The sequence below is a fragment of the Leuciscus leuciscus genome, assembly GCF_965113295.1.
Source record: "Leuciscus leuciscus genome assembly, chromosome: 17".
Classification (NCBI taxonomy): Eukaryota; Metazoa; Chordata; class Actinopteri; order Cypriniformes; family Leuciscidae; genus Leuciscus; species Leuciscus leuciscus.
The window spans coordinates 32,775,919-32,802,040 of record NC_138741.1 but is presented as its reverse complement, the minus strand read 5'-3'; the positions used below and the strand labels follow the sequence as shown (position 1 = coordinate 32,802,040).

The following is a 26,122-nucleotide window of genomic DNA, read 5'->3' as shown; positions in this document are numbered from 1 at the left end:
ATGAGCCATTCCCAGGCGGTCTCCCATCCAAGTACTAACCAGGCCCGACCCTGCTTAGCTTCCGAGATCGGACGAGATCGGGCGTGTTCAGGGTGGTATGGCCGTAAGCGAGAGTCTCAGCCGATAGAGAGATATTTAAAGAAGGACACCAGCAGTAGCAGCAGCACATGACGCTGAGTAACCAAGAAAAAAATAATGAAAAAAATAATAAAATAAAACCGTTGACTCGTCCCTTTTTCTTAAAAAAAAAAAGAAAGAAAAAAAAGTCAAGGTTACAGTTGGTGGAAATTATAAAAATTGTATGCATCCTAATGATATTGAATACAAATTTGTTAGTTGCCAAACATTGCTGAATATAGGCTATTACAGTCCAATTAAATATCAATAGCATATCATTTGTTTGTTTATATATTTCATTATTTTTAATAATTTATTTATATTCACGCGTTTGATCTTTAACTCGTATTAAAACTAGGCTATACATTAAAAATAATTAAATAAACAAACAAGCAAATGATATTGACTTATATTTAATTTGAATTAAATATATTCAGGGAACTAACACATTTGTATTCAATGTCATTAGGATGCATAAAAAATTAAGGTAGCCTATCACAGTGCCTAACCACTAGGTCAACTTTTTTTCTTAATTACTCACCGTAATGGCACAAATGTTGTGAACTGAGTTCAAATTTCATGAAGCGAAAATATTTTTTGAAAAGAGTAATGGGCTGAAACCGAAATCGTGCCCTAAACCCTCATTCACTATTCCCTACGTTAGTCCACTAATAGCCTATATAGGCTATAGGCTACTGATCACTTGAAGGAGTGAATGAAAAGGAGTGAGTGAATTCGGACCGCTGTTGAGCGTACATCGGTTGTACACTCGTTATTGCAGTGCAATGTGGGATTGAATAAGTGCACTCAATAACGTCCTGACTCCTCTATGGTTTGGCACACCACCACAAATGGCTGTCCCTTCAGATAACGCCCTATTTGATATTTTAGCATTTAGAGGGCGATTTCGGATTCAGCCATGAAAACACGTGATGGGGAAAGGGGGCTGTTTCTGCAGCTCGGGACGTGTGTCAAATGCAGTCTGTCATGTGTAGAGGTGCTGCTGCTGCTGCTGGTGTTCGTCTTTAAATATCTCTCTATCGGCTGAGACTCTCGCTTACGGCCATACCACCCTGAACACGCCCGATCTCGTCCGATCTCGGAAGCTAAGCAGGGTCGGGCCTGGTTAGTACTTGGATGGGAGACCGCCTGGGAATACCAGGTGCTGTAAGCTTTTGCTTCATCTTCACTACTCAGATAATTCACTTCAACAACGCTTTTTCCTTTATCCTTTCAAATGTTATTTATTTTCTTACATTTTGCTTTCTCTATGGCTTTTGTCTGCTATTAGTGCGGCAAAGGAAAAGCACAGCTCAGCCTCGTCATTCTTCCTTTCTCCTCCAGGAGGCGATCGAGTTTCTTTCCCTCTCTCTCTCAGCAACACTAAGCGCCACACTTTCTTTTGGAACCGCTCCTCTCCTCAACTTCAACTAGACTCTTTTTTTGTCATGATTTACACGAAGTAGGCCTACTTGCGCTTTAAGTTAATATTTATATAGGGCTGCGCAAATAGGGCCTATTAGTAGTAGTAGTCTGCTACAACAACACCGTTCACTCGGAAGCAATAAATCATTCTGTATTATACATTTTTAAGGCCAGACAAGTAATTTGTTTAAATAAAAAAATAAAAAAAATTTAAAAGACTACACGCCTATAGACTGAACACGTAATACGTGCACGCCGTCAGCGTTTTCACAGGTTTGCGCTTTTAAAGCTTTCGCAGAGATAACAAAACAAAAGTATATATATATATATAGGCCTATATATATATATATATATATATATATATATATATATATATATATATATATATATATATATATATATATACACATATATACATTTCTCTTCAAGGCTTGTTAACTTAGGGGCCGCTAACACAACACCATTCTAACAGGAAAACCCTGACGAGACAAAAAAAAAAAAAAAGGCCAGACAAGAAGTTTATTGAGGGTTGATTTGTAAAGAAGGACTACACGTCTGCGCACTGTATATATTTTCAAACGCGCATACCTTTAGACTGACGTTTGCATTTTTGAGGTTTGCACAGAGATACCGGATAATTGTTTGCACCATCGAACCTATTTCAGGGAGTGCATTCTCAAGACACCAGGCACTGGTTTGTGCGGATGGGCGGCCGGTGTTGAGCCGAATTTCGACCCCCTGCCAAATTATTACCCCCCTCGTTGAAGTCAGTACCTGATTGCCTAATCCTAACCCCACCCCTAATCCTACCCCCTCCCCTAACTAATTTTAGCTGGACAATAACTTTATTTTAGAGCTGTTGTAAAGCCTTAACAATCTGTTACGGTAATTTCCTATTAACACTGTAAAGCTGCTTTGAAACAATCCATATTGTTAAAAGTGCTATATAAATGAAGGTGACTTGATTTGACTAGAAAATTCTTCCTCTCCTATAGCAATGAATTAATCGAATTTTTCCTCAGGGAGACTATAATGCGATCTGATGCGATACTGTAGTAGACGGTTGCATAATTATAATTTTCTCCCTGATATTATAAATCTTGTAAGTAAAGAAGTCCATAAAGTCATTACTGCTGTGCTGCTTGGAAACGTCTGTGGTTGAAGCTTTATTTTTCGTTAATTTAGCCACTGTTTCAAATAAATACTTAGGGTTTTGTTTATTTTCTTCAAATAGGGTTGAAAAAATAAGCAGATCTAGCTGTTTTTAAGGCCTCTCTGTACACAATCGTGCTCTCTTTCCATGAAATGTGAAAAAACTCTGGAAGTTTTGTTTTCTTCCAGTTTCGCTCCATTCTTGTGGCTGCTCTCTTAAGGGCCTGAATCTGCTTGTTGTACCATGGCGTTGGACTATTTTCTTTAATCTTCTTTAAGCACGAAGGAGCAACTGTGTCTAAAGTGCTGGAAAAGAGAGAGTCAAAAGTTTCTGTGGCAATATCGAGTTCTTCTAAGCTATCTGGGATGCTGAGGAGATGAAACTGATTAGGAAAGTTATTAATAAAGCAATCTTTAGTAGCAGAAGTGATAGGTCTAACATATTTGTAACACGGAGTCGGCTTTGAAGCCTTGGCTAAAGGAAGTATACACGAGACTAGATAATGATCTGAGATGTCATCACTCTGCTGCAGAATTTCAACGGCATCAGCATTGATTTCATATGATAATATTAGATCTAAAGTATGATTATGACAATGAGTGGGTCCTGACACGTGTTATCTAACGCCAATAGAGTTCAGAATGTCTTTAAATGCCCAATGCATCTTTTTCGTTATCCACATGTATATTAAAATTGCGGTTCAGCGCAAAGAGGAGGCGTGTTCCGGTGTAATGTGAGATGTCGCTCTGATTGGTTTATTTCATGTTACACCCAAACCACACCTATGAATAATGAAGTTACTTCAGACCAACCCATTTTAGATTTGCGTCGGGCACAAGAGTCATTTATCCCGCCGGTATAATAGCAACAGCGCCCAAGACCCGCCCAAAAAGTTACTTGCGTTTCGCTCTTGATACTTGCATTTCAGATCGTTAAAATAGGGCCCAAAGTCTCTATATGATGATATCTAGGTGAAAGAGTCTCTATGTGATGGGATTTATCTGACCTCAGTGAACGACAGCTAGCAGATGGTCGGTTTAGCCAGTCTGTCTGCTTCCTGACCTGAGCCCCAATTCATGTTTGAACTCTAAGACTATGTGCCATATTACTAGAAAGAAGAGCAGCACCATCCCAGGAGGGATGAATATCGTCTCTTTTCAACAGGTCAGGTCTGACCCAAAAACTTTTCCAATTGTCTATGAATTCTATATTATTTTGCGGACACAACTTAGACAGGCACCCATTGAGTGAGGACAGTCTACTAAGTATCTCTTAAATTAAATTGCTTCGTGTTCACTCGTCACCTGCACAGAGAAATCCACTTCAGTCATCGCCAGCTAAGTCACAATCATCATTCTACAAGTCACCATCCTCTCACCATCATCTGGTTCCCGTTGTTCTACCACCACTCTGCTTTTAATAAACACTGTGTGCACCTAAACCTGTCTGTCTCCTCCTGTGTTTGTGACAGAAGACCAGACCATCATGCAGAGTCCTGTCGGAACCAGCGGGGAGCCTCCACCGGATCAGTTTGCCGAACCTGTGCAGGTGGTTCAGCAAACTCTCCCCTCTGCACCAGCCGCTCCTTCACCAACTGCCTCTGCCAGTCCCATGGCCCGACCAGCGACATAAATCGATGAGGTGGAGATTGCAGTGGGTTCATTCTACAATGTTCACTATATTTTCAAATGCAACCACAGCTTTTCTCCGCCGAACGGGCGTACATCGCCTACATGATTTCCCTGCTATCTGGACGCGCACTCCATTGGGCCCAATCCATCTGGCACGCCAACAGCCCGGTCACGACTTCATTGGCATCTTTCATGAGTCACTTCATGGAAGTTTTCGGTCAATCCGCATCAGAATTATCCATCCATGATCAGCTGTTCAACCTCCGCCAAGGTAATACTTCTATAAATGCTTATGCTCTTGCAGTTCCACACATTGGCGGCATCTAGCAGCTGGCATGAGACGGCCCTGTTGACAGCCTTTCGCCAGGGTCTGAACCTGGAAGTGCACCACCAGATGGTCATTTATGATGACACCGTCGGTTTGGCGAGTTTCATTCAGAAAGCTGTGCGTATCTCTCAGCGTCTTTCAGCCCACTCATTGGATCAACCTGTTTGCATCCTCCGCCCATCTCTCTATCTGTAGCCCTTCCAGTACCAGAACTCATGCAGGTAGACACTTGCCATCTGTCCAACGCTGAGCGTCAAAGAAGACTAACACAGCACTTGTGTCTGTATTGTGGGGGAGAAAGTCATATCATCACCAACTGCCCAATACGACCACCACGCCCAGCGGTAAGTACCATCCAGTTTCTACCCAAAGTTGCACCTCTCACTCGCATGCCTGTCCAAATTCTAACCCCAAAACTTCTCGTTTCAGTGCAAGCGCTCATCTACTCTGAGTCTGCAGGAAACTTCATCTCTCATCAACTTCTCCAAAGACTCAACCTCCAGAGGAAACGCTGCTCACAAGAATGAGCCATTCACACCATCCTCGGCAAGCTGCTGGGCCGCATCTGTTCCAGGATGTATTCAGCAAACGGTTGGCGACCCGTCTACCACCTCATTGGCCATGGGACTGCGCCATCGACCTCCTGCCTGGGGCGACTCCACCTAAGGGTAAAATCTACCCACTGTCCATCCCGGAACAGAAGGAGGCTCCATTCTGGAGGCTCTCAAACAACGTTTCATCTGTCCATCGACATCCCCTGCCGCATCAAGCTTCTTCTTTGTGGCCAAGAAGAATGGAGGCTTGCGGCCATGTATCGACTACCGGGCCCTTAACGCACAGACTGTTAAATACAGTTATCCTCTCCCTCTGGTCTCTGCCAAGTTGGAACAGCTCCGTGGGGCTTGCATCTTCTCCAAGCTGGACCTGTGGAGCGCCTATAACCTTATTCAGATATGCAAGAGTGACGAATGGAAGACTGTGTTCATCACTCCGGCAGGCCACTACGAGTACCAGGTAATGCCGAGTTCCACACACAATCTGTCCAGTTCCTCGGGTACATCATCGACCAACAAGGTATCCAGATGGACCAGAGGAAGGTGGACACCATCCACAACTGGCCCCAACCTGTCACCGTCAAGGAACTCCAACGCTTCCTAGGCTTTGCCAACTTCTATTGCAGATTCATCCAGAATTACAGTCTCCTCAGCTCACCTCTCACTTCATTCCTTAGGAACCGGCCCAAGTCTCTGTCCTGGCCACCGAAGCCTTACAACACCTGAAGGATGCCTTCACGACCGCTCTGGTCCTGGTGCACCCCCATCCAGAACTCCCATTCATGGTTGAAGTCGATGTGTCTACCACCGGGGTTGGAGCGGTGCTATCCCAGCAGTAGGGTGAGCCTCCTTGATTCCATCCATGCGCCTTCTATTCCAAGAAGCTGTCCCCAGCGAGTCAGAACTACGACATAAGAAATCGTGAGCTGCTCGCCATCAAGCTTGCCTTGGAGGAATGGAGACACTGGCTGGAGGGAGCTGATCGAGGTCATCACCGATCACCGGAACCTAGAGTATCTCCAAGAGGCCAAACGGCTCAACCCACAACTAGCCTGTTGGACGCTTTTCTTCACACGGTTCGATTTCACCGTGACCTACTGACCCGGTACCAAGAATTGCAAGGCGGATGCCTTATCCCGTTTATATCATCCTGAACCTGAAACCTGTCCTCCAGAACCAGTACTCCCTCCAGCCATGGTAGTTAGCCCAATCCAATGGTCTCTCGACGACCAGATCCTCCAAGCCACCCGCACCGAATCTGCTCTGCCGGGAGGTCCTGAGGGACTGATGTATGCACCATCCGCATGCTGTCTGTACCTCATGGACTCAGCACCTCTCGCTCCTACAGGATCTCTACTGGTGGCCCAACATGGCCCAGGATATCTCCTGATACATCAGAGGGTGCTCAGTCTGTGCCATCACCAACACGCCAAAGAAGCTACCCAGGGGAAAGTTGGTACCTCTGCCGATACCCAGACGTCCCTGGTCCCACCTTGGCATTGACTTCATGACAGACCTTCCTCCGTCCAACCATCACACCTGTGTATTTGTCATCTGCCCACCGAATTCGAAGCCGCAGAACTATTCCGTCATTATGGTCTACCAGAAGACATCGTATCGGATAGAGGTCCCCAGTTCATCTCCCGGGTGTGGAAGGCCTTCAGACTCGGCGTCTCAGTGAATCTATCATCAGATTACCATCCGCAAACCAACGACCAGAATGAGCGCAAGATCCAGGAGATCGGGAGATACCTGCGGTCATTCTGCCAACAACACCAAGACAGCTGGAAACGCTACCTCCCCTGGGCAGAGTATGCCCAGAATTCCCTGCGCCAATCCACCACTGGGATCCCTGCCGCATCCATACATCCACCAATCGGTTCCAATGTATCCTCGGCTACCAACCTCCTCTCTTCCCCTGGTCCGGAGAACCCTCGGAGGTTCCAGCTGTCAATCACTGGTTACCCACTGGACTACTGAAAGAGTTGTTACCTGTTGCAGAAGAGCCTCTTCTCAATATTATTAACTCGTCTTTATCTCTAGGTCATGTCCCAAGACCATTAAGCTGGCAGTTATTAAGCCTCTCATAAATAAATCACAATTAAATCCAAATGAATAAGCAAATTACAGACCCATTTCAAATCTTCTATTTATGTTGGAAGAGTGTGTTAAAGATATAAAATACTGGATGACCTGTAATTTTCTTCTATTTAGATAAGACTGAGTTGTTACTTACTGGACCAAAAAACTGTACACAGAATCTCCGAATACAATTTGCATTTAGAAGGATGTACTGTTACTTCATCCTCTACAGTTAAAGTGTGTTTTATTATAAAGCAACTTTTGAAAATCATATTTCATGTTACAAAAACAGCCTTCCACCTCAGAAACATTGATTGTTAAAGCTGATTTCAGATGTATGATTTAAAGATTTGCAATTGTGTTTGTATTTATTAATGGTTTTGTTTATCGGTTTTAGAAACCAACAATTACCATCACTGCCATCTGTGAAATGTCTACTCCTATATGTCACCACAAATAAACTGGGAAAAGTACTTAATGACTGAATGAGATTTAATGGACCCACCATTCAACAGCCAAATCAGCCTATAATTTCTGCTAAATTTCTACAGTATATATATATATATATATATATATATATATATATATATATATATATATATATATATACATACATATATGTAAATATATATGTACAAACAGAAATTCAAGGGGTACAAATATTTTCATTCTTTATCAAAATACTGAGTTTTGATGTCTAAGTGATCAATTTATGTTTTCACACATGATCATTGGGTGTGATGGTTTCACATCAAACCATTGAACAAAACTAAACTAAACTATCTGTACACTGCACACTGAACAAGCAAAAGACTCAAGATACTGTAGTAGTGTTTTACATTTTTCACATCTGTGTGTAGTTTGGTGTGTATGGCCAATCATTTTATGTTTGTGAGTTTGATGTATTATTTAGATTTTTTTTTTTTCTTTTTTTTTTTGGGTAGTAACACTACCGGTCAAAAGTTTTAGATCAGTAAGATTTGTAATGTTTTTAAAAGTATCTTCTGCTTGATTAAAAATACAAACAAAAACAGTCATATTGTGAAATAATATTACAATTTAAAACAGCTGTTTTCTGTGTGAATATATAGTTATTTATTCCTGTTATCAAAGCTGAATTTTCAGCATCATTACTCCAGTCTTCAGTGTCACATGATCCTTCAGAAATCATTCTAATATGATGATTTGATGCTCAAGAAACATTTATGATTATTATCAATGTTGAAAATGGTTTTTTACATTTTTATTTCATGATGCTATGATGAATAGAAAGTTCAAAAGAACAGCATTTATCTGAAATGGAAAGCTTTTGTAACATTAAACACTACCCTTCAAAAGTTTGGGGTCAGTAAGAATTTTAATTGTATTTTTTTTTTTTTAAATACTTTTTTTCATCAAGGATGAGTTAAACTGATCAAAAGTTACAGTAAAGACATTTATAATGTTAGAAAATATTCTATTTTAAATAAATGCTGTTCTTTTGAACTTTCTATTCATCAAAGAATTTTGAAAAAAAATTGTACAACTGTTTTCAACATTGAAAATAATGAATGTTTTTTGAGCATCAAATCATATTAGAATGATTTCTGAAGGAGTAATGATGTTGAAAATTCAGCTGTCATCTGAGGAATAATTTACATTTTAAATATATTAAAATAGAAAACAGTCATTTTAAATTGTCATATTTCACAATATTACGGTGTTTAAAAAAATTAAAATAAAAAAAAAAGCAGCCTTGGTGAGCGGAAGAGACTTCTTTTAAAAACATAAAAAAATCTTACCGATCTAAAACTTTTGACCAGTAGTGTATATATATATAGGCTATATAAGCCTAGGCCTATTTATATTTTATATGTACACCCTTGGCAGTTTTGTTTTGTAATTGTTCAAGCATTCATAATACAAAAGAAAATCAATTAACATTCCTGTAGTGTCTATTGTTGTAAAAATAAAATAAATACAATCTCTAATATACTGCCAAGCACGCACATCATCTCATCACTTTAAACAGAAAATCAAAGGTTTTCTTATTTTTAAAACAGCATCATGGTTTTCTGTCAGTTTTCACTTTAGTTATTGTAGTGTAGGATATATAAGCTGACTACACCACCTCCTTATTTAAGGCAGGAGGAGCCCTCTAGAGGTCACAATATTGATTATGGACAACAAATGTAATTTGTAAAAAGATAACAATTTTATTGTTCCAATAGAACCATCAAATGTTAAAAACAGTCGATAATAACATTCACAGAAGTTGGAATTAGCTCTCCTCAAGACTGCAAGAGGGTCGGGCCTGCCCTTGTGGACCTCCTGTAAGAGACAGAAGAAAACAGAAGAAACTGTCATGAATTCACAGATTCCCGAAAGTAGTCTTCAACGGTTTATTAACAGGATTTGCCAAGAGCAGAGAACAGTGGCGATCAAGTATTTAACAACAATATTACAACTGCCGAAGAGCAGGTCATCTGCTGTAAAACAAGCAGAGGTAAATAATACAAAAGCCAGTAGCGCCTCCTAGTGGAGCTTACTGCAATAATCATTTAAATCACATCACAGAAACCCCACAGCATACACCGCAAATAAGTAGTAACCTTTCAGTCACTATTTCGTGCCAACCTCCAGTACACACCACACAGCAGTGTCACACCACCCAAATCACCTACACCGAAGGAGGTTTAGTGTAGATGCAGGCCCGGCCCTGTACAAAATCTCTGACGCACTGTAACACACAAAAAGAGAGCAGTACCAAAGAAACAAGCAAATGACAAAACAACATTTAAGATGAAAATCAATATCAAATAACAATAAACCACAATATAAATATAAAATATATAAGAAGCAGTGGCTGGTCTGCCCTTTAGCGAAAGTACAACTGCAACAGTTACCCAATCTCAGCTCTCAATCCCCAAACACGATTGATAAAAGGTAGGTTATTCAGCATTCCAACACGGCCGTCAGCCCATTGAAGGTACCGCAGCAATAAATGTTTGTCTGCCTCATTTCCCAGACAGAGAATAAAACCTCTTAAATAATCAGCATGTATGAAAGAGTACAGAGGCTGCACGTTGAGCACAACAAACACATGCCAGAACTGCAGAAAAACCACCACCTGTTGCTATAAGAACCCTTTATGCGATCTTAATGATAGAACTAACCACCTGCACCTGAAACTGATTGCTGGCCAGTCTCCTCCCACATTATGTACTTTATAAAGGTTTAATCCAAGCGCAAGAGGGCAGCATAACATCAACATTAAAAAAACTCAAAAAAATGGAAGACTCCAAAAAAAAAAAAAAAAAAATGTTTACAGTAATACTCTGGAGTGTATTATTTCACAACTGTCTTGTTTTGTTCGATTGAATCGAACTCAAGTTCGTTCCCCCTGGTGCGGATCTTTGGGGCAGGTGTGTGCAGCAATCGCACTCGGGTGAGGACCAAACAACCGTATCGAGACCCAGCTGAAGAGGTGCTCTCGGTCCGGTTCCAAACGAACTCTGTTACGTTTTGTTTAAGGTGTGAACATTACCCGACCCAATTGCAGAAACGATCTATCTATCTATCTATCTATCTATCTATCTATCTATCTATCTATCTATCTATCTATCTATCTATCTATCTATCTATCTATCTATCTATCTATCTATCTATCTATCTATCTATCTATCTATCTATCTATCTATCTATCTATCAGTGGCGGTTCTAGGGGGGGGGCCGGGGGGGCCAGTGCCCCCGTGTCACCAAGCTTGGCCCCCCCTCTGGCCCCCCTAAATTTGGAATCGTAAAATCACACTAAACAGCTGCGCATTTTATCAGTTGCGGCGCCTTCATCTATAGGCTACACTGCAGCACGACGTATATTCACATGTTAACGCAGAGGAACGGGACACTGCAGTTCATAAAAGTTCATTATTTGCATGTGCTTTAAAGCCTTGCCGGTTAAACATGTCATTCGCTGCTGATGCGCTGTTCAAATATGCGCTTTACTGAGCGCGTACACTCGACGCGCACATGCACTAAAAGCCTGTTACTGGACTAAGTTATCTTTTGAGTCTTATATTGCGCTAATACTGTCAAATACAGACAATGTTTACATAAAAAAAGTTGGTTATGTCTAAAGTGAAAGCAAACAGAGAAAATTAATTAAAATCTGCTTGTCATATGCGTGTATATTAGACGCGTCGCGTGCAGTTCTTAAAGAGACAGTAGCCCTAATAATAAACATGCTGCCGCTTGTCCTTAAAGAGATAGTTCACCCAAAACCAAACAGTTGCTGGTCCCCATTGACTTCCATACATAGTAGGAAAAAAAGATACTATGGAAGTCACAGGGGTACATCAACTGTTTGGTTACTCACATTCTTTCAAATAACGTTTATTTTCAACAGAAGAAAGAAACTTATTCAGGTTTAAAACAACTTAAGAGAGTAAATATGACTTTTTTGGGGGAGAACTATCCCTTTAATGTTAATAAAACAACAAAACACACAGAGGAAATCATTCACTGCTCTTGACTGAGAACTTTAAGTCTGTTGTGTTTTATTTTCATATTTGTTCATTTAATTACTTTCTTCAATTCTACTGTTAAATACACCTATAGATGAAAAAATAAAGCACTGTTTATTTCATTTGTATATTAAGTTGTGTATGTGTAATATGTATCTCTGTTAAAGCCTTAACAGAGTTAAGGCTAACTGTTGCCTTTGGCTTGCTCAGTTGGGGATATTTTGGGGATATTTAATTTAATTTTATCAATCAATAAATTACTCTTGAACCAAACTTTGTTGTATTATTTTAATTTAATACTGTGAAGCTGCTTTGATACAATCTGTATTGTGAAAAGCGCTATACAAATAAACTTGACTTGACTTGACTGTTCTTAATTTTTAATAACAAAGAAAATAGTGACAACGATTTTTATTTTCGCCACTTTGGCCTAAATGTCTGCCATTCTTTTTTATTTTATATTTTGTTACCTATAAGGCTTTGCTTTTAAAATAGGGACATTAGTTTGGCTGTAATGCTCAGTCACATGCAAAATAGTAAAACCAAGATGAAAAAAGAATCGTGATAAAATCGTGATTTTCCTGAAAAAATTAATAAAATTGTGATATGATATTATTGCCATATCGCCCACCCCAGGTGTAAAAAAGTGCCTAGATGTGCTTAGATGCTAAAAATGTGTTATTATTGATCATTATATCACACTACAATTAAACATAATGTAACATTCATTTGAATTGAAATTGTTTTATTAGCTTAGCTAATATAATTTATTAGCTTTTTCTAGAGATTGCAGTCATGCATGACATGGTGAAAAATGACTTGAAATAATACTGAAAATAGGTTAAGATGAATGTTAAAGGTGTGCCCCCTAAAAGCACAAGTGGCCCCTGCCTGGCCCCCCCAGTTACTGTGGTCTAGAACCGCCACTGCTATCTATCTATCTATCTATCTATCTATCTATCTATCTATCTATCTATCGTAAGAGGTTCGGCTGACAAAAGAGTTTAGGAAGCTCTGATCTAGCGCTCTCTGTAGCGCTTTGCCTTTTTCCTTCTTTCTTTTTCTTTTTTTGTTTTTTCTTGGTTACTCAGCGTCATGTGTAGGTGTCCTTCTTTAAATATCTCTCTATCGGCTGAGACTCTCGCTTACGGCCATACCACCCTGAACACGCCCGATCTCGTCCGATCTCGGAAGCTAAGCAGGGTCGGGCCTGGTTAGTACTTGGATGGGAGACCGCCTGGGAATACCAGGTGCTGTAAGCTTTTGCTTCATCTTCACTACTCAGATAATTCACTTCAACAACGCTTTTTCCTTTATCCTTTCAAATGTTATTTATTTTCTTACATTTTGCTTTCTCTATGGCTTTTGTCTCCTATTAGTGCGGCAAAGGAAAAGCTCAGCCTCGTCATTCTTCCTTTCTCCTCCAGGAGGCGATCGAGTTTCTTTCTTTCTCTCTCTCAGCAACACTAAGCGCCACACTTTCTTTTGGAACCAGATAAATAGTAAATCATAAAGAGATGATTTTTTTTGGTGTTTTATTTTTATTTATTTCAAAATTACTTATATATAATTTATATATACATATAATTTAATTAGTTTAAAGGATTAGTTCACTTTCAAAAAAATAAAATAAAATCCTGATAATTTTCTCACCCCCATGTCATCCAAGATGTCCATGTCTTTCTTTCTTCAGTCGAAAAGAAATTAAGGTGTTTGAAGAAAACATTCCAGGATTTTTCTTCATGGACTTCAATGTCAACCAGTGGTTTGAAGGTTCAAATGTCAGTCTCAATGCAGCTTCAAAGGCTCGACACGATCCCAGCCGAGAAATAAGGGTCTTATCTAGAGAAACGATCGGTCATTTTATGTATATAATAAATAAATAAATAAATAAATAATTATATACTTTTTAACCACACATACCCGTGTTGTAACTTGTACCATCTCTGAGATGCGTCACGCATTACGTCATCACTTTGGAAAGGTCTCTGTTACTTTAATTTCCTATTATCACTGTAAAGCTGCTTTGAAACAGTCTATATTGTTAAAAGCGCTTTATAAATGAAGATGACTTGACTTTCGGTGCAGAAGGATTAAACGGGATCCATGCGATCCCCATCGTTAGATTTGAAACTTTTATTTGACTGTTGTCACGTGACTCTTCTTCCACATTGACCATTGTGATACAGCAGCTCAAACAGCGGCAAGTAGAAGAAGAGTCATGCACAGAAATAAACAGAAAATATTATTATATGAAGAGTTCAGATGCAAAAGCCTCTAAGTGCCATCTGAAATTTGCTTCTAGAATGATCATTTTTATCAAGCTCGTATATTTAAGTTCAATAACTTCACTTAAATGGCAATGCAAATGACCTATTAATTGTCATTTAAGTGAAATTACTTATGTTAAATATACAAGCTTTATAAAAATGATCATTCTAGAAGAAATTTTCAGATGGCACTTAGAGGCTTTTGCATCTGAACTCTTCATATATACAGTGATTTTTCAGAAAAAGAAAATGAATTGGTTTATTGAACTTACCCTGTTTATTATGTTGTGACATGAGCCGTCATGCCACATTTACCACAGACACAGTAGCAGCTCAAACAGTGGCATGCAGAAGAAGAGAGTCATGCACAACAAGGAACATAATTGTTCATTATTAATTTCAACAGAATTGAATCATATAGATTTAAGTATAGATATGTATATTTGTATAGATATTTTAATGATTGGCTAGGCAAAACACCTCATCCTAGCAGCTCACAAAATCTACATCTAAAACAAGTCTACAATACTACTTCAGCACATGACATCATATAAGTAGTGGAGCGTTTAGGTGTGTATAAATGAATATAACTGAGTGTGTCCATGATGACATTTTTTGGAATGTACACGGGTTATAAGTAGAATATTGTACAAACCATAACAGGGCTATCTATCTATCTATCTATCTATCTATCTATCTATCTATCTATCTATCTATCTATCTATCTATCTATCTATCTATCTATCTATCTATCTATCTATCTATCTATCTATCTATCTATCTATCTATCTATCTACACATGTGAATATGTCGTTGAATTATTGAAATATTAACTAAGCGCAAGTGGTAAAGCGCAAGCATTCGTGTTAGTTTTTCTCAGTCGCTTTGGTGCATTTCTCACATCACTATTTACATTTGCACAACAGTTAATGCAGTTCTCAAAACAATTAGTACAAACTGCAAAACCTAGTTGATAACCTGCAAAAGCGTGTCACTTGCTCAAAATGGATAACTCATTCCTCAAAAGCAAGTATTCATGTCAATGAAAGTGTCAGTGTCATCAAGATGAAAAGTCCTGACACCATTGTTTATGAACAAGATGCAAATGGCTTTGTCATGTTTTCATTATGATAGTTTACTCTGTAAATGTTTTCCAATGCAAAAAAGTCAGATCTTGGTGACACTACCTGAAAATGCTCAAGACAGCACTATATACTATTTGCACAGCCATTTGAAAAATACAGTAAAGTTACACATTACTGTATTTAGTGAGGTAACTGAGTACAAGACACTGAATATGTATGTTTCACATTTTTACTGCATATGCTCTTTGCAATTCTAATTTGTTCACAGCATTGTGCAAAAGAAAAAATACACCCTTATTTACAACAAACATAAACTCCCTGTGGGTAGAGCTGTGCACAACTGGAAACAATATTGCAGTACATACTGGAACTGAACATAGTACTGTAATCATTCATGCACATCCAGACATTCCTCTCTGTCTGGCCACATAATTTCATCTACATCACAGCGAATATATCATCTCTTGCTCAATTGCAAATTGTTCAATTTAGGAGACATTTTCAGGAAAAAAAAGATTTAAAAAAATTTGTAAAATTTGCTTGACAGATTTTGACAACTAGTTCAACATTTGTGTATGTAATGACTCAAGCAATGAAATGAGGACTATTAGTTTTATGTGGAATGACTATTCAGCATTCACAAGTACAGTTAATTTTGACTGACATGACATAAGCAAATGATAATGTTATATAACAGCAGAGAGTTGTATGAAAGCAATTGATGCATGTCCAAAAGCATTTGCAATTTGTTGGAAGGAATGAGAAACTGCTACTATGATGTGCACAAATGACTAAATGTTGTGGAGGTTGAACTAACTGTTGTGCAAATGTAAATAGTGATGTGAGAAATGCACCAAAGCGACTGAGAAAAACTGTAATTTGGGAAATCCTCACAATGTAATGTTCTTTCTCTTTGTATTTGTGTATCAATATGGTACAGTACTATCCTATTCAGTTTAATGTGATAAATGAGTTAGGTCAAAACAATTCATCTAAAAGTAGTCAATTAGCCGACATTATATAAAATGTGCAATGTAATGGAATACGTTACTAACTACAATTTCTGTCATGCAATTTGGCATCAGTAACTTATCATAAGTAAGTTATTTACCCAGCACTGTACATTGGTTATCAAATGTTTGGTGTCTGCATGGCCAGATAACAGTTTGCTGGATCATGGTTTTCTTTTGTCTTGATTCGGCAGTGACATGTACTTTACACCAGTGATTCCTATACACTCTATATTACACTCTTACACTTGTTCCAACCCAAATTTGTGTCAAATATGAACAAACCCAATCGTTGGGTTCAATTTTAATAACATTTTGAACCAAAAGGTTGGGTTTGTCTGTATTACAGTTTTTCTCGATTGTTTACACACATTTTCTGGTACTTGAGACACAATGACCACAACATGTAACTCATTCACCAACCCCCTGAACCAATTCTGCTAAACTACAAGCACAATTCCTGCTTTACACTCAAATTGTACTTCTAAAACACACTTTTTTCAAAACACTACACACAATTCTCTGCTTTTGGAACAATTTTCATGCAGAAAATCTCTTGTTTTCACAAGGAACACACTGCCATTCAAATATGCACACTGACTCATCACATGGGCAAACACCCGTCACACAGTTTTACAATTAGCAATCAGAGCTTTAGCATAAAGGGCAACAGGTGAGCTCTTCAATGGAGCAATGGATGCCAACATTGGATTTTTTTTTTTTTTTACTGTAACTGTATACAGTAAATTCTTCTGTTGTTTTGTATGTAGACCACTGTATGTGCAGCTTTGTGTTGGTTTGGGATGTACATTGTTTTTGTGGGAAAAATAAAATATATTTGTTACCATGTATTTGTGTGTTCTGAGTATAAAAACAATATTCTCAAATATTTTACAGCACACTTATGTATGTACTGTCTGTAGTAAGTGAACACTGAACAAAAAAAGGCCTAAGTCATTATGATGAATGGAGAAGAAGTGTTTTCCATTCATCATAGTGTTTTACACTGAGCACATCAGTGTTCAACTGGTTCTTATAAATGTCTATTCATATGATGGTTTGTGTGTGTCATTTGAAAACAAAATACCATTTTGAGAAGAAATAACATTGTTTTGAATGTAAAGTTTCATTTTGCAGGAGAATTGAGGGGTTTTGCCCATTGTGTGTGTGTTTTTGGATTTGTGTGTAGAGTTCTGAGAATATGAGGCATGCTTTCAGAAAATGTGTGTAAACAATCGAGAAAAACTGTAAGCCCAAATTTGGCTTCTCCTAAAGTTGTATACTGACTGAAGTGGACGGAATAATGACAAAACAAAATCAGCAAGATGAGCTTTTATTCAATCCGAAGTGTAACAAACATACTTATCAATAATGGTAATAACGGTATTTAACCAAAAGCATTTTAATTGAACAACAACCAAAAGGTAAAAGGTCACTCGGCTATTCGAAGCGTTTTTGAGTCATTTAATTAGAACGGACAGTCCGAACGAACCGATTCGCTAGAAAGAATCTAGCGAAATCGCTTACTGGAATCGTTTTTGATTCATTTGGAACGCATAGTCCGAACGAACCGATTTGCTAGAAAGAATCTAGCGAATTCGCTTATTCGAATCGTTTATGAGTCATTTGGAACGCATAGTCCAGCGAACCGATTCGCTATAAAGAACCGGATCTCTCGGCTCTCCTGTCCAGCAGGAGGCAGTGATGCGCTGTTTATTCGGTTGATTCTGCGTCAGACTCGAGCTAAAGAAGGAAGTGACATAAGTGTCCTTGTGCTGGTGCGGCTTCCTGAACCTCACGATCTGAAGGAGAAATCGTCCATCACCATGTTTAGGCATTTAAGGGTGAGATTTCAGATCTTTATGTCATTTATCATTGCATTTATCTGGCGAAAGCGACTGAACATCTTCTCATAACTCTGCCTGATTAGATTTGGCCAGAATTAGAAACACTGTAACGTTACAGCTCTCATGACCTCCTGCCCATTACGGAAGATTATTAAGCACTTGTGTATTAGTTTATAAACAAAATTACCGTCTAAGAAAAATAATTCAATACTGTATTAGTATATTGATATGTAAATCCTTGTAATTACTTTCACCAGTCTCTCTCAAACTCGATGAACTGGGAGTTTCCTGGATTTACGCTGTTGACGTTTATTATCATTATTAAATGATTAACGTTATGTACGTGAGGGTTGTTATTGATATTTGAGAGGTGTGTGTGTGTGTGTGTGTATATATATATATATATATATATATATATATATATATATATATATATATATATATATATAAGGTCAAAAAAGGATATATATGAAAGATCTGAAGATCTTATTTTTTACAGCCATTTTTGATCATATTTGCCAGGGGTGCCATTAATTCTGACCACAACTGTGTATGCGTGTGTGTGTATATGGATATATATGTATGTACTATATACTGTATATGATCAGTGTAGGCTCAATGTAAACGGATGAACAGAGGTTTTAGTGCGCAGAAGTGTTTTTCTCTCATTTATGGAATCTTGTTTCCGCCATGTAATAATAATTTAAAAAAGGTAATTGCGACTTTTTAATCTCACAATTTTGGCTTTTTTTTTCTCAGAATCGAGAGGTTACATTTCATAATTCTGTTTTTTTCCCCTGAAATTTGTTGCAGAATTCCGAATTTATAGGTATATTTATAGATCGAAACATTATAGAAATTTTTGTGAGACAAAAACTTTGAATTTCAAGGAAAAAAACGTCTGAATTGTGAGAGAAAAAGTGACTTTAATTTTTGATTCTGTGGTGGAAACGATCTTCTTCGCTGCTTTGATAGTTCTGCACATGACTTTGCAATATTAAGCGTTTGCTGTTGTCGTCCTCCAGACCCTGCAGCAGTTCTCCAGGAGGACCGTGTCCAGTAGCGCACCCAGACAGCTGGAGAACAAAGTCCCGGGAAAGCAGAAGATATTTCAAGTTAGTTCTGATCTAATCCAAATGGACATTTAGTCAAATCCTAAGATTTCGCAGGTTTAGTTACTAGATCTTCACTCGCAAATAGTAATGTTAAAGTTAAGATTGTAATTTGTTCCCAGGTTCTGGACTGATATTGTGGATGAACAGATAAGTACGAAATGATTCGCTAGTAGGGTTCACTTGTATAGTAGGCTGTATATTACTAATCACTGCATGTGTCATAATACTGAAATAGTATGAAGTGTAAAATTAAACAACTAGTTTAAAGCTTCACTTATTCTATAACTGCGATTTCACTGGCTTTGATGCTGGAACTTTCTGCTTACGGCAGTCTGGCGCTGAGCTGAGGATGGCTGTTACATTATACTGATATATTATAATTCTTAAGAATAAAATATTTTCTTTCAATTGTTGCTATGTGACTGAGATCAATCTTGAATGTTCAGTTTGTGTTGGTGGTCTCGCTTACAGAAGTAAAATTGAGCAAAATAAGCTATTAAAGGAGATCTGTAGCATTATTCTTACTTCCTAAAGTGGAGAATCAGAATTAGGCTTTTCTTCTTTAAGCTGTTTTTATGCTTCACACTTGTGTCCCCCTTAAAAGTAAGTGTTGAAGTATCAAATGCTAATATGTCATTTCTGCTTCTTTCAGGAAGACAATGGCTTGCCGATTCATTTGAAGGGAGGCGTCACAGATGCTCTCTTGTACAGGGCGACTATGGCCCTAACTGTCTTTGGTAAGCTTTATATATTTGGCTTACCTTTTTAGTCTTCATTTATGTTATTTGTGCTTTATCAGTCTTTTATCTGGAAATCCATTGACATGGGTCGAAGTCATAATGAAGGCACACAACATTAACAGTTGAATCTTTTAAAATATAATCAAATTAATTCAACAATTCCTTTCTATCCAAATACATCTACAATAATCATGACAGCCGTCACGCTCCCAAACGAAACCACATACAAGTAGTTCTTGCATATTGTGTTTTATCCCAGGTTATGTGATCTGAAGACATGCGTGAGTGATATAATCCACGGCTAGCTGTGCATTAAACCATGTTAAATCACGATGTGGTGGCAAAGAACCAGCTGACGTGAAGCAGAGTGCATTAAAATGGTTTAAAGCACAGCTAGCCGTGGATTATGACGCTTATACCATGGTAATTTGCCAGCATTGACAACTTAAAGCTGTTATTGATGTTTGCAGTGCAATATTTGACTGGAAGGATGAAACTGACGGTTATTTTCATCAGTTACGACTCGTTAGATCCAGCATTCTTCCCGCTTTGAATCAAACGCAAAGATAAAGTAGTGCGTAAGATTACATTTATTTGAATGAATGAATTCTAGCATTTATTTGAATTCATTATCGTGAGAGTGAGATGAGAGATGTGTGTGAATTACCTGCATCTGTTCAGCATCTCTCTCTATTAACAACAAAACTCTCAGTTTAAAGGACTTCAAAACCAGCGATGTTGTCCTCTCAATGCTGAGAAATAAAACGTGGCGATTCAGTAGCGGAGCTGTTTTATTAATTAATGTTGTGGGGCAGCGTTAAGTTTCATAAGTCTTAGAATATAGCACACACAACGTTGAAAGGGCTGCTTATGGTGCTTTTCATCCTTTGTGGAGCAGGACAGGTGTGTTTTCTTTTTTCTTTTTTCAGTTGGTGAAAAATTACAGCATATTGGTTTGGAGAAATACAAATGACAATTTTTTAAATATTTATTTATTTATTATAGAAAAATGACAGCATATTGATTTGGAGAAATACAAATGACAATCTTTTTTTTAATATATATATTTATTTATTAAAGATGAGCTGTTCTGAGAGTACATATAGTTAGCATTCTGATTTGTGTATATGATCGCTAATAATGATCAAATATTTCTAAAGGTAACTGCAACAGTACAGTTGCTTACTATTCATTATCTGTCTTTACAGGTTGTTCAGGGTTGTTGGTGGTTAGTCATGATGTTTTGTACTTTGTACTCTTTCCAGGGTACAAAATGAACTGAATATGTATTTATTTCCTCTATAAACACCATCTCTTCTTCTCTCCTCAGGGTGCGGTTATGTGGTGTATACATTGCTCGACGCAGCACTGCCCAAGAAGAAGAATTGAACATGCCTCTCTATTCATGTGTCTGAGTTGTAAAGATCTCTAATCCTCAGAATTATATGTCTTGTCATTTATTTTGAGTACATTGGATTCATATTTATTGATTGTACTGTAAAGCGCAATCATTATGTAATAAAACGTACCACTGTACTGAATCTTTGTGTTTTAAGTTCTGCTCTCAACTATATTTCCACTACATTTCATTAGATTTAAAGTCAGATAAAGCAGAATCTTTTCTTCCGTATCGTGATATACCCGAGTGTAACGGATTGTCCAATAAGAAAGAATGTTGGGTGGAGACTTGATTCAATGAATCTGTTGTTGATTGGATGTTGAGATGTGGGCATGTCAGATGGAAGTGAGCTTGAAGAGGCGGAGTTTAACCGGACTAAATGATTGGAGAAGTCCTGCATACATCACCAGAAAGAAATCTGTCATTTTCAACGGAAGATCCAGTAATATTTTAAGGTAAAAAATAAAAACCTATACATAGATAATTTTGTTATAACCTAGAAAATAGTGTGATTTTTTTTTTATATATATATATATATATATATATATATATATATATATATATATACATACACGTACACACATTGCGATACAGCAATCTTGATCCCATTCTTTGCTGAACTGAAGCATAAGTGTTAAAAACGCATTTCATAATATAGCTGCTAATTAGCCATACACTTGAAAAAAATTTTTTTTTCATGATTTGTCACAACCTTGATCTTTTGTCAAACCAACTTAGATAATGTGGTTCAGATAACAATATTTTAAACCAATTGTATTAACTCACATTTTTCATTTAAATGAACTCAAACTTTTAAGGCAACCAGGTAACCTACTTTTTAAGTTAAACCAACAATATTTTTTACAGTATTCTGTGTAGTATATGATAATTCTGTTATGTAGAAATATAGTATGCTAATAGTATGGTTTGCAACAGTTCTCTATGGACTTTCTGCTGAAAATAGTAGCCAACAAATAAGCCAAAGCTTGCTCATTAGTGTTTAAATGTAACATTCCTACAGTGTGGTGGATTTTGGACTGTGCTGGTTTGTTTAAAAAAGAAGCTAAAATTAAATTATTTTTTGTTTTGAGGGAGAAAATGTCTGTCTCATTAAAAACACACTGGTCAAGCTTAGGCTAGCAGAAGATTTACATTTAGGAAGAATTTTAATAGATATACAAAATCTATTTAAAAAAAGAAATATTTTCATGTCCAGTGCAACAGGGTGAATGTTATGTTGGACTAAAAAGAGTAAAAAAAAGAAAAGAAATGGTATATCTATCTTTGTTCATGGAGTTGCTTTCCCTCCAAGGAATGGTCACTTCGAGCAAGTCATGTGATTTAAAGCATATGCTTAAAGGTAGCGTGTAGGCATATGTTTTCAAAAAACAAAAAAAAAAACAAAAAAAAAAACTCTTCAGATCCTGATAGCAATCAATAATAAAAGTGGTATCTATCTATCTATCTATCTATCTATCTATCTATCTATCTATCTATCTATCTATCTATCTATCTATCTATCTATCTATCTATCTATCTATCTATCTATCTATCTATCTATCTATCTATCTATCTATCTATCATTTATTTTAAAATGTACTTATCTTCTGTTGACGTCTTAGGACCAAAAACATGTTCATCCAATCATTGAATTCAGTCTGATGTCCTGTCTGCCTGTCAATGTTAGTGTTTGCATAACTCCTCGCACCTGCTCATGTGTGGCTTTGAAGACGCTCTGAAGGGAGGGTGGGATCTCATGCTTTCAAAGCTAACTTGCTATTGCTAGCCTCTCCGAAACTGCCTATCTTTAAAGGGTTTGTTCACCCAAAAATAAAAATTCAGTCATCATTTACTCACCCTCATGTTGTTTCTTAACCGTAAGACTTTTGTTCATCTTAGGAACACAAATGAAGATCTTTTTAATGAAATCTGAGCGATTTCTGTCTCTCCATTGACAGTCTATCCAACTACCCTTCAATAAGTTCATAAAGAAATCATACAACTAATTGACTGGTTTAGTGCAGTTTAGTTGATTTTCTTTAGAGACAATCATTTTATATGATGAACATATTGAATTTAGGCTTTTATTCACATATAAACATTCAACAGCGCAGCAGACATATACTGAAGCTCCACCAAACCTGCTTGATGTACTCATTGGTAAACAAAAAAGCTCAAACGTGCTGCGTAACACAAGAATGAACCTCATTGGTCGTTGCTGAAGCTCAAACGTGCTGCGTAACACGAGAATGAACCTCATTGGTCGTTGCTGAAGCTCAAACGTGCTGCGTAACACAAGAATGAACCTCATTGGTCGTTGCTGAAGCTCAAACGTGCTGCGTAACACGAGAATGAACCTCATTGGTTGTTGCTGAAGCTCAAACGTGCTGCGTAACATGAGAATGAACCTCATTGGTTGTTGCTGAAGCTCAAACGTGCTGCGTAACACAAGAATGAACCTCATTGGTTGTTGCTGAAGCTCAAACGTGCTGCGTAACACGAGAATGAACCTCATTGGTTGTTGCTGAAGCTCAAGCGTGCTGCGTAACACAAGAATGAACCTCATTGGTTGTTGCTGAAGCTCAAACGTGCTGCGTAACACAAGAATGAACCTCATTGGTTGTTGCTGAAGCTCAAACGTGCTGCGTAACACGAGAATGAACCTCATTGGTTGTTGCTGAAGCTCAAACGTGCTGCGTAACACAAGAATGAACCTCATTGGTTGTTGCTGAAGCTCAAACGTGCTGCGTAACACGAGAATGAACCTCATTGGTTCTCGCACATCAAGCAAACATACTTGAGGTTCCGTTTACCACAACTGATGTGTGAGTTGATAAAAGTTCATATGTGAATAAAAGCCTAAATTCAATCTGCTGATCATATAAAGCGATCATCTCTCTTCAGAAAATTTGGACTAAACCACTCAATTCATATGGATTAGTTTTACGATCTCTTTATGAACTTTTTGAAGCATCAAGGTGATAGTTGCGTAGCTGTCAATGGAGGCACAGAAATATCTCAGATTTCAATAAAAAGATCTTAATTTGTGTTCCGAAGATGAACGAAAGTCAATTAATGACTGAACTTTCATTTTTTGGTGAACTATTTCTTTTAGATTTTAAATGCCAAATGCTCCAATGTAACAGGAGTTCGGGGATATAATTGTTCTGCGCAATAAAAATAGGTATTGCAATAAATTGTGTCTTATGTCAAAGAGAATAAGTAAATTTATATACTAATACTCAAAATGGCTAATTTAGAAATATATAAATGTAACCTTTATTTCAAAGTGTAGTTTGCTTGCAGGGGACATATGGGAATTTGCCTGTCAAGTGCTTCAAAAAGTTTATTATTATTATTATGTAATAATCATTATGAATTTGTGTAAATTTGGTTATAATTATGTGCATAAAAAAACATGTGGCATAAAACTTGATTAACATTTTACACAAATAGTTTAATGGAGACATAAAATGCACCAAACTGTAGGAATGACCCACAAACATTAAAGTAATAACTTCACAAGTTGGTAGTTGTACTTAGTATTTATGAGAAAATAGATATGTGGTAAAACAAACAAACAAACAAAAAACCTGCCATTTAATTTGTATTGTATGACTTGATAATATCTCCCTCTACCGGCAGTTTACGACACACTTAAAAGTATATAGGCTACTACATACCTCACCATCCGCAGCGAAGCATACATGTGTTTGAGTACACAGCTGTAGTGTGTGATTTATCAAGCAGCCTGACAGTCACTCTGACTCATCTGAGATATCTACTGTTGGGTCTCTCAGCACAGCAATCAACGCGACAACTAACCCGAAAACCGTGAAAACTTTCAGTTATATTCGCATTCTTCGTTTGAAGTCAGCTTCGTTATTAACAAAGCGTTCGCGTGCTTGTAGTGCAGATGTGCGACGACACTCAGTGAAACTGACAATAGGCCTACAGTAGGCTACTGAGGTAGGCTTACTGAAAGATTGTGCTAAATTATTAAATTGCGTATGTTAATAAGCCGATTTCACAAATAATTATCGGCTATTTCATTCTGATTTTTTTTTCTCGAGTGCCCAACTTTTCTGAGCAGACTCTGAGACATTATTATGGAATTCGCAATTACATTTTTTTCTTCAAATTTTTTATCTCATTTAAGTGAATAACCTATTAAAACTGAAACCCCAGCCCATTCTTCCATCTGTCTCGTATCTCAGATTTATAAGTGGGAGCTCCATTCTTGAGGAATTTCGTCAGGGAGTAAAGTTTGGGAACAGCCCTCTATTTAGGGTCAGGTTGTGCTGAGACACCTCCCATTCTCACAGAGGTTTCCCTCAGAGCTGGAGGAGCGAGAGGAGAGGACCTCATTCTGGACTTCACTTTCCCTCTGTGACACTGACGGACTTCAGCAGGTCTTTATCAGGTCTGTGTCCTTACTTCATCTAGTCAGTTCTTTACATTCGCATGGCATTTGTCATTTACGTCTTCAGTGAATGAAAGAAACGTTAAACAAATATTACTCGTATTTAATGTAAATATTCAAATATTTAATGTCTGAAAATTCCTAGTGTGTTGTGATTTGTTTTGGATGTGACACGTTTAGTGGATTTATTCACTATTTATAAAAGTATTGCATGTTTCTTTAGCACTGCTGCGTCTTCTGTATGAAATGTGAGCAAATAGGCTACTAAAGGAAAACAGTTTTTTATGTTTAAATGTTTAGCAGAAATCATACTGAGATGATTATTAATTTACGTTGATCTCATCTATAGCCTGTTAATTACATGAATGGGTTTGCACATTCACTGCACTTGTGTAAAGCTCCACGTGGTGGCGCTCATGATCCGCAATGCAAATCTCAGTC

At 37.6% G+C, this 26,122-nt stretch overlaps 2 protein-coding genes and 1 long non-coding RNA gene across 5 annotated transcripts in view; 2 read left to right on the top strand and 1 right to left on the bottom strand.

The window, feature by feature from the left end:
- Positions 1-9,460: 9,460 nt before the first annotated feature.
- LOC309479531 lies at positions 9,461-10,897 on the bottom strand. The gene is made up of 2 exons (XR_014199274.1): positions 9,907-10,897; positions 9,461-9,600 (listed from the first exon to the last, which is right to left on the bottom strand). It is a non-coding gene; the product is annotated as an uncharacterized lncRNA (long non-coding RNA).
- Positions 10,898-17,866: 6,969 nt separating this feature from the next.
- cox7a2a (cytochrome c oxidase subunit 7A2a) lies at positions 17,867-21,395 on the top strand. The gene is made up of 4 exons (XM_082142418.1): positions 17,867-18,001; positions 19,030-19,119; positions 19,772-19,856; positions 21,190-21,395. The coding sequence occupies exons 1-4, from the start codon at positions 17,984-17,986 to the stop codon at positions 21,246-21,248; spliced, it is 252 nt and encodes an 83-aa protein (XP_081998544.1). The 5' UTR covers positions 17,867-17,983; the 3' UTR covers positions 21,249-21,395.
- A 4,142-nt stretch (positions 21,396-25,537) lies between these two features.
- The window catches only part of col12a1a (collagen, type XII, alpha 1a), an 82,198-nt gene continuing 81,613 nt past the window's right edge, over positions 25,538-26,122 (top strand). For all 3 annotated transcript variants that reach the window (XM_082144028.1, XM_082144026.1, XM_082144027.1), the window contains exon 1: positions 25,538-25,681. The gene's annotated coding sequence lies outside the window, so the exon portion shown is untranslated. The remainder of the gene's footprint in view (positions 25,682-26,122) is intronic.

Bases quoted from the DNA above. Each gene is read 5' to 3' on its own strand.
- cox7a2a (XM_082142418.1), top strand. The intron at 19,120-19,771 runs GTTAGTTCTGAT...TGCTTCTTTCAG, and splicing joins GAAAGCAGAAGATATTTCAA to GAAGACAATGGCTTGCCGAT. The intron at 19,857-21,189 runs GTAAGCTTTATA...TTCTCTCCTCAG, and splicing joins TATGGCCCTAACTGTCTTTG to GGTGCGGTTATGTGGTGTAT.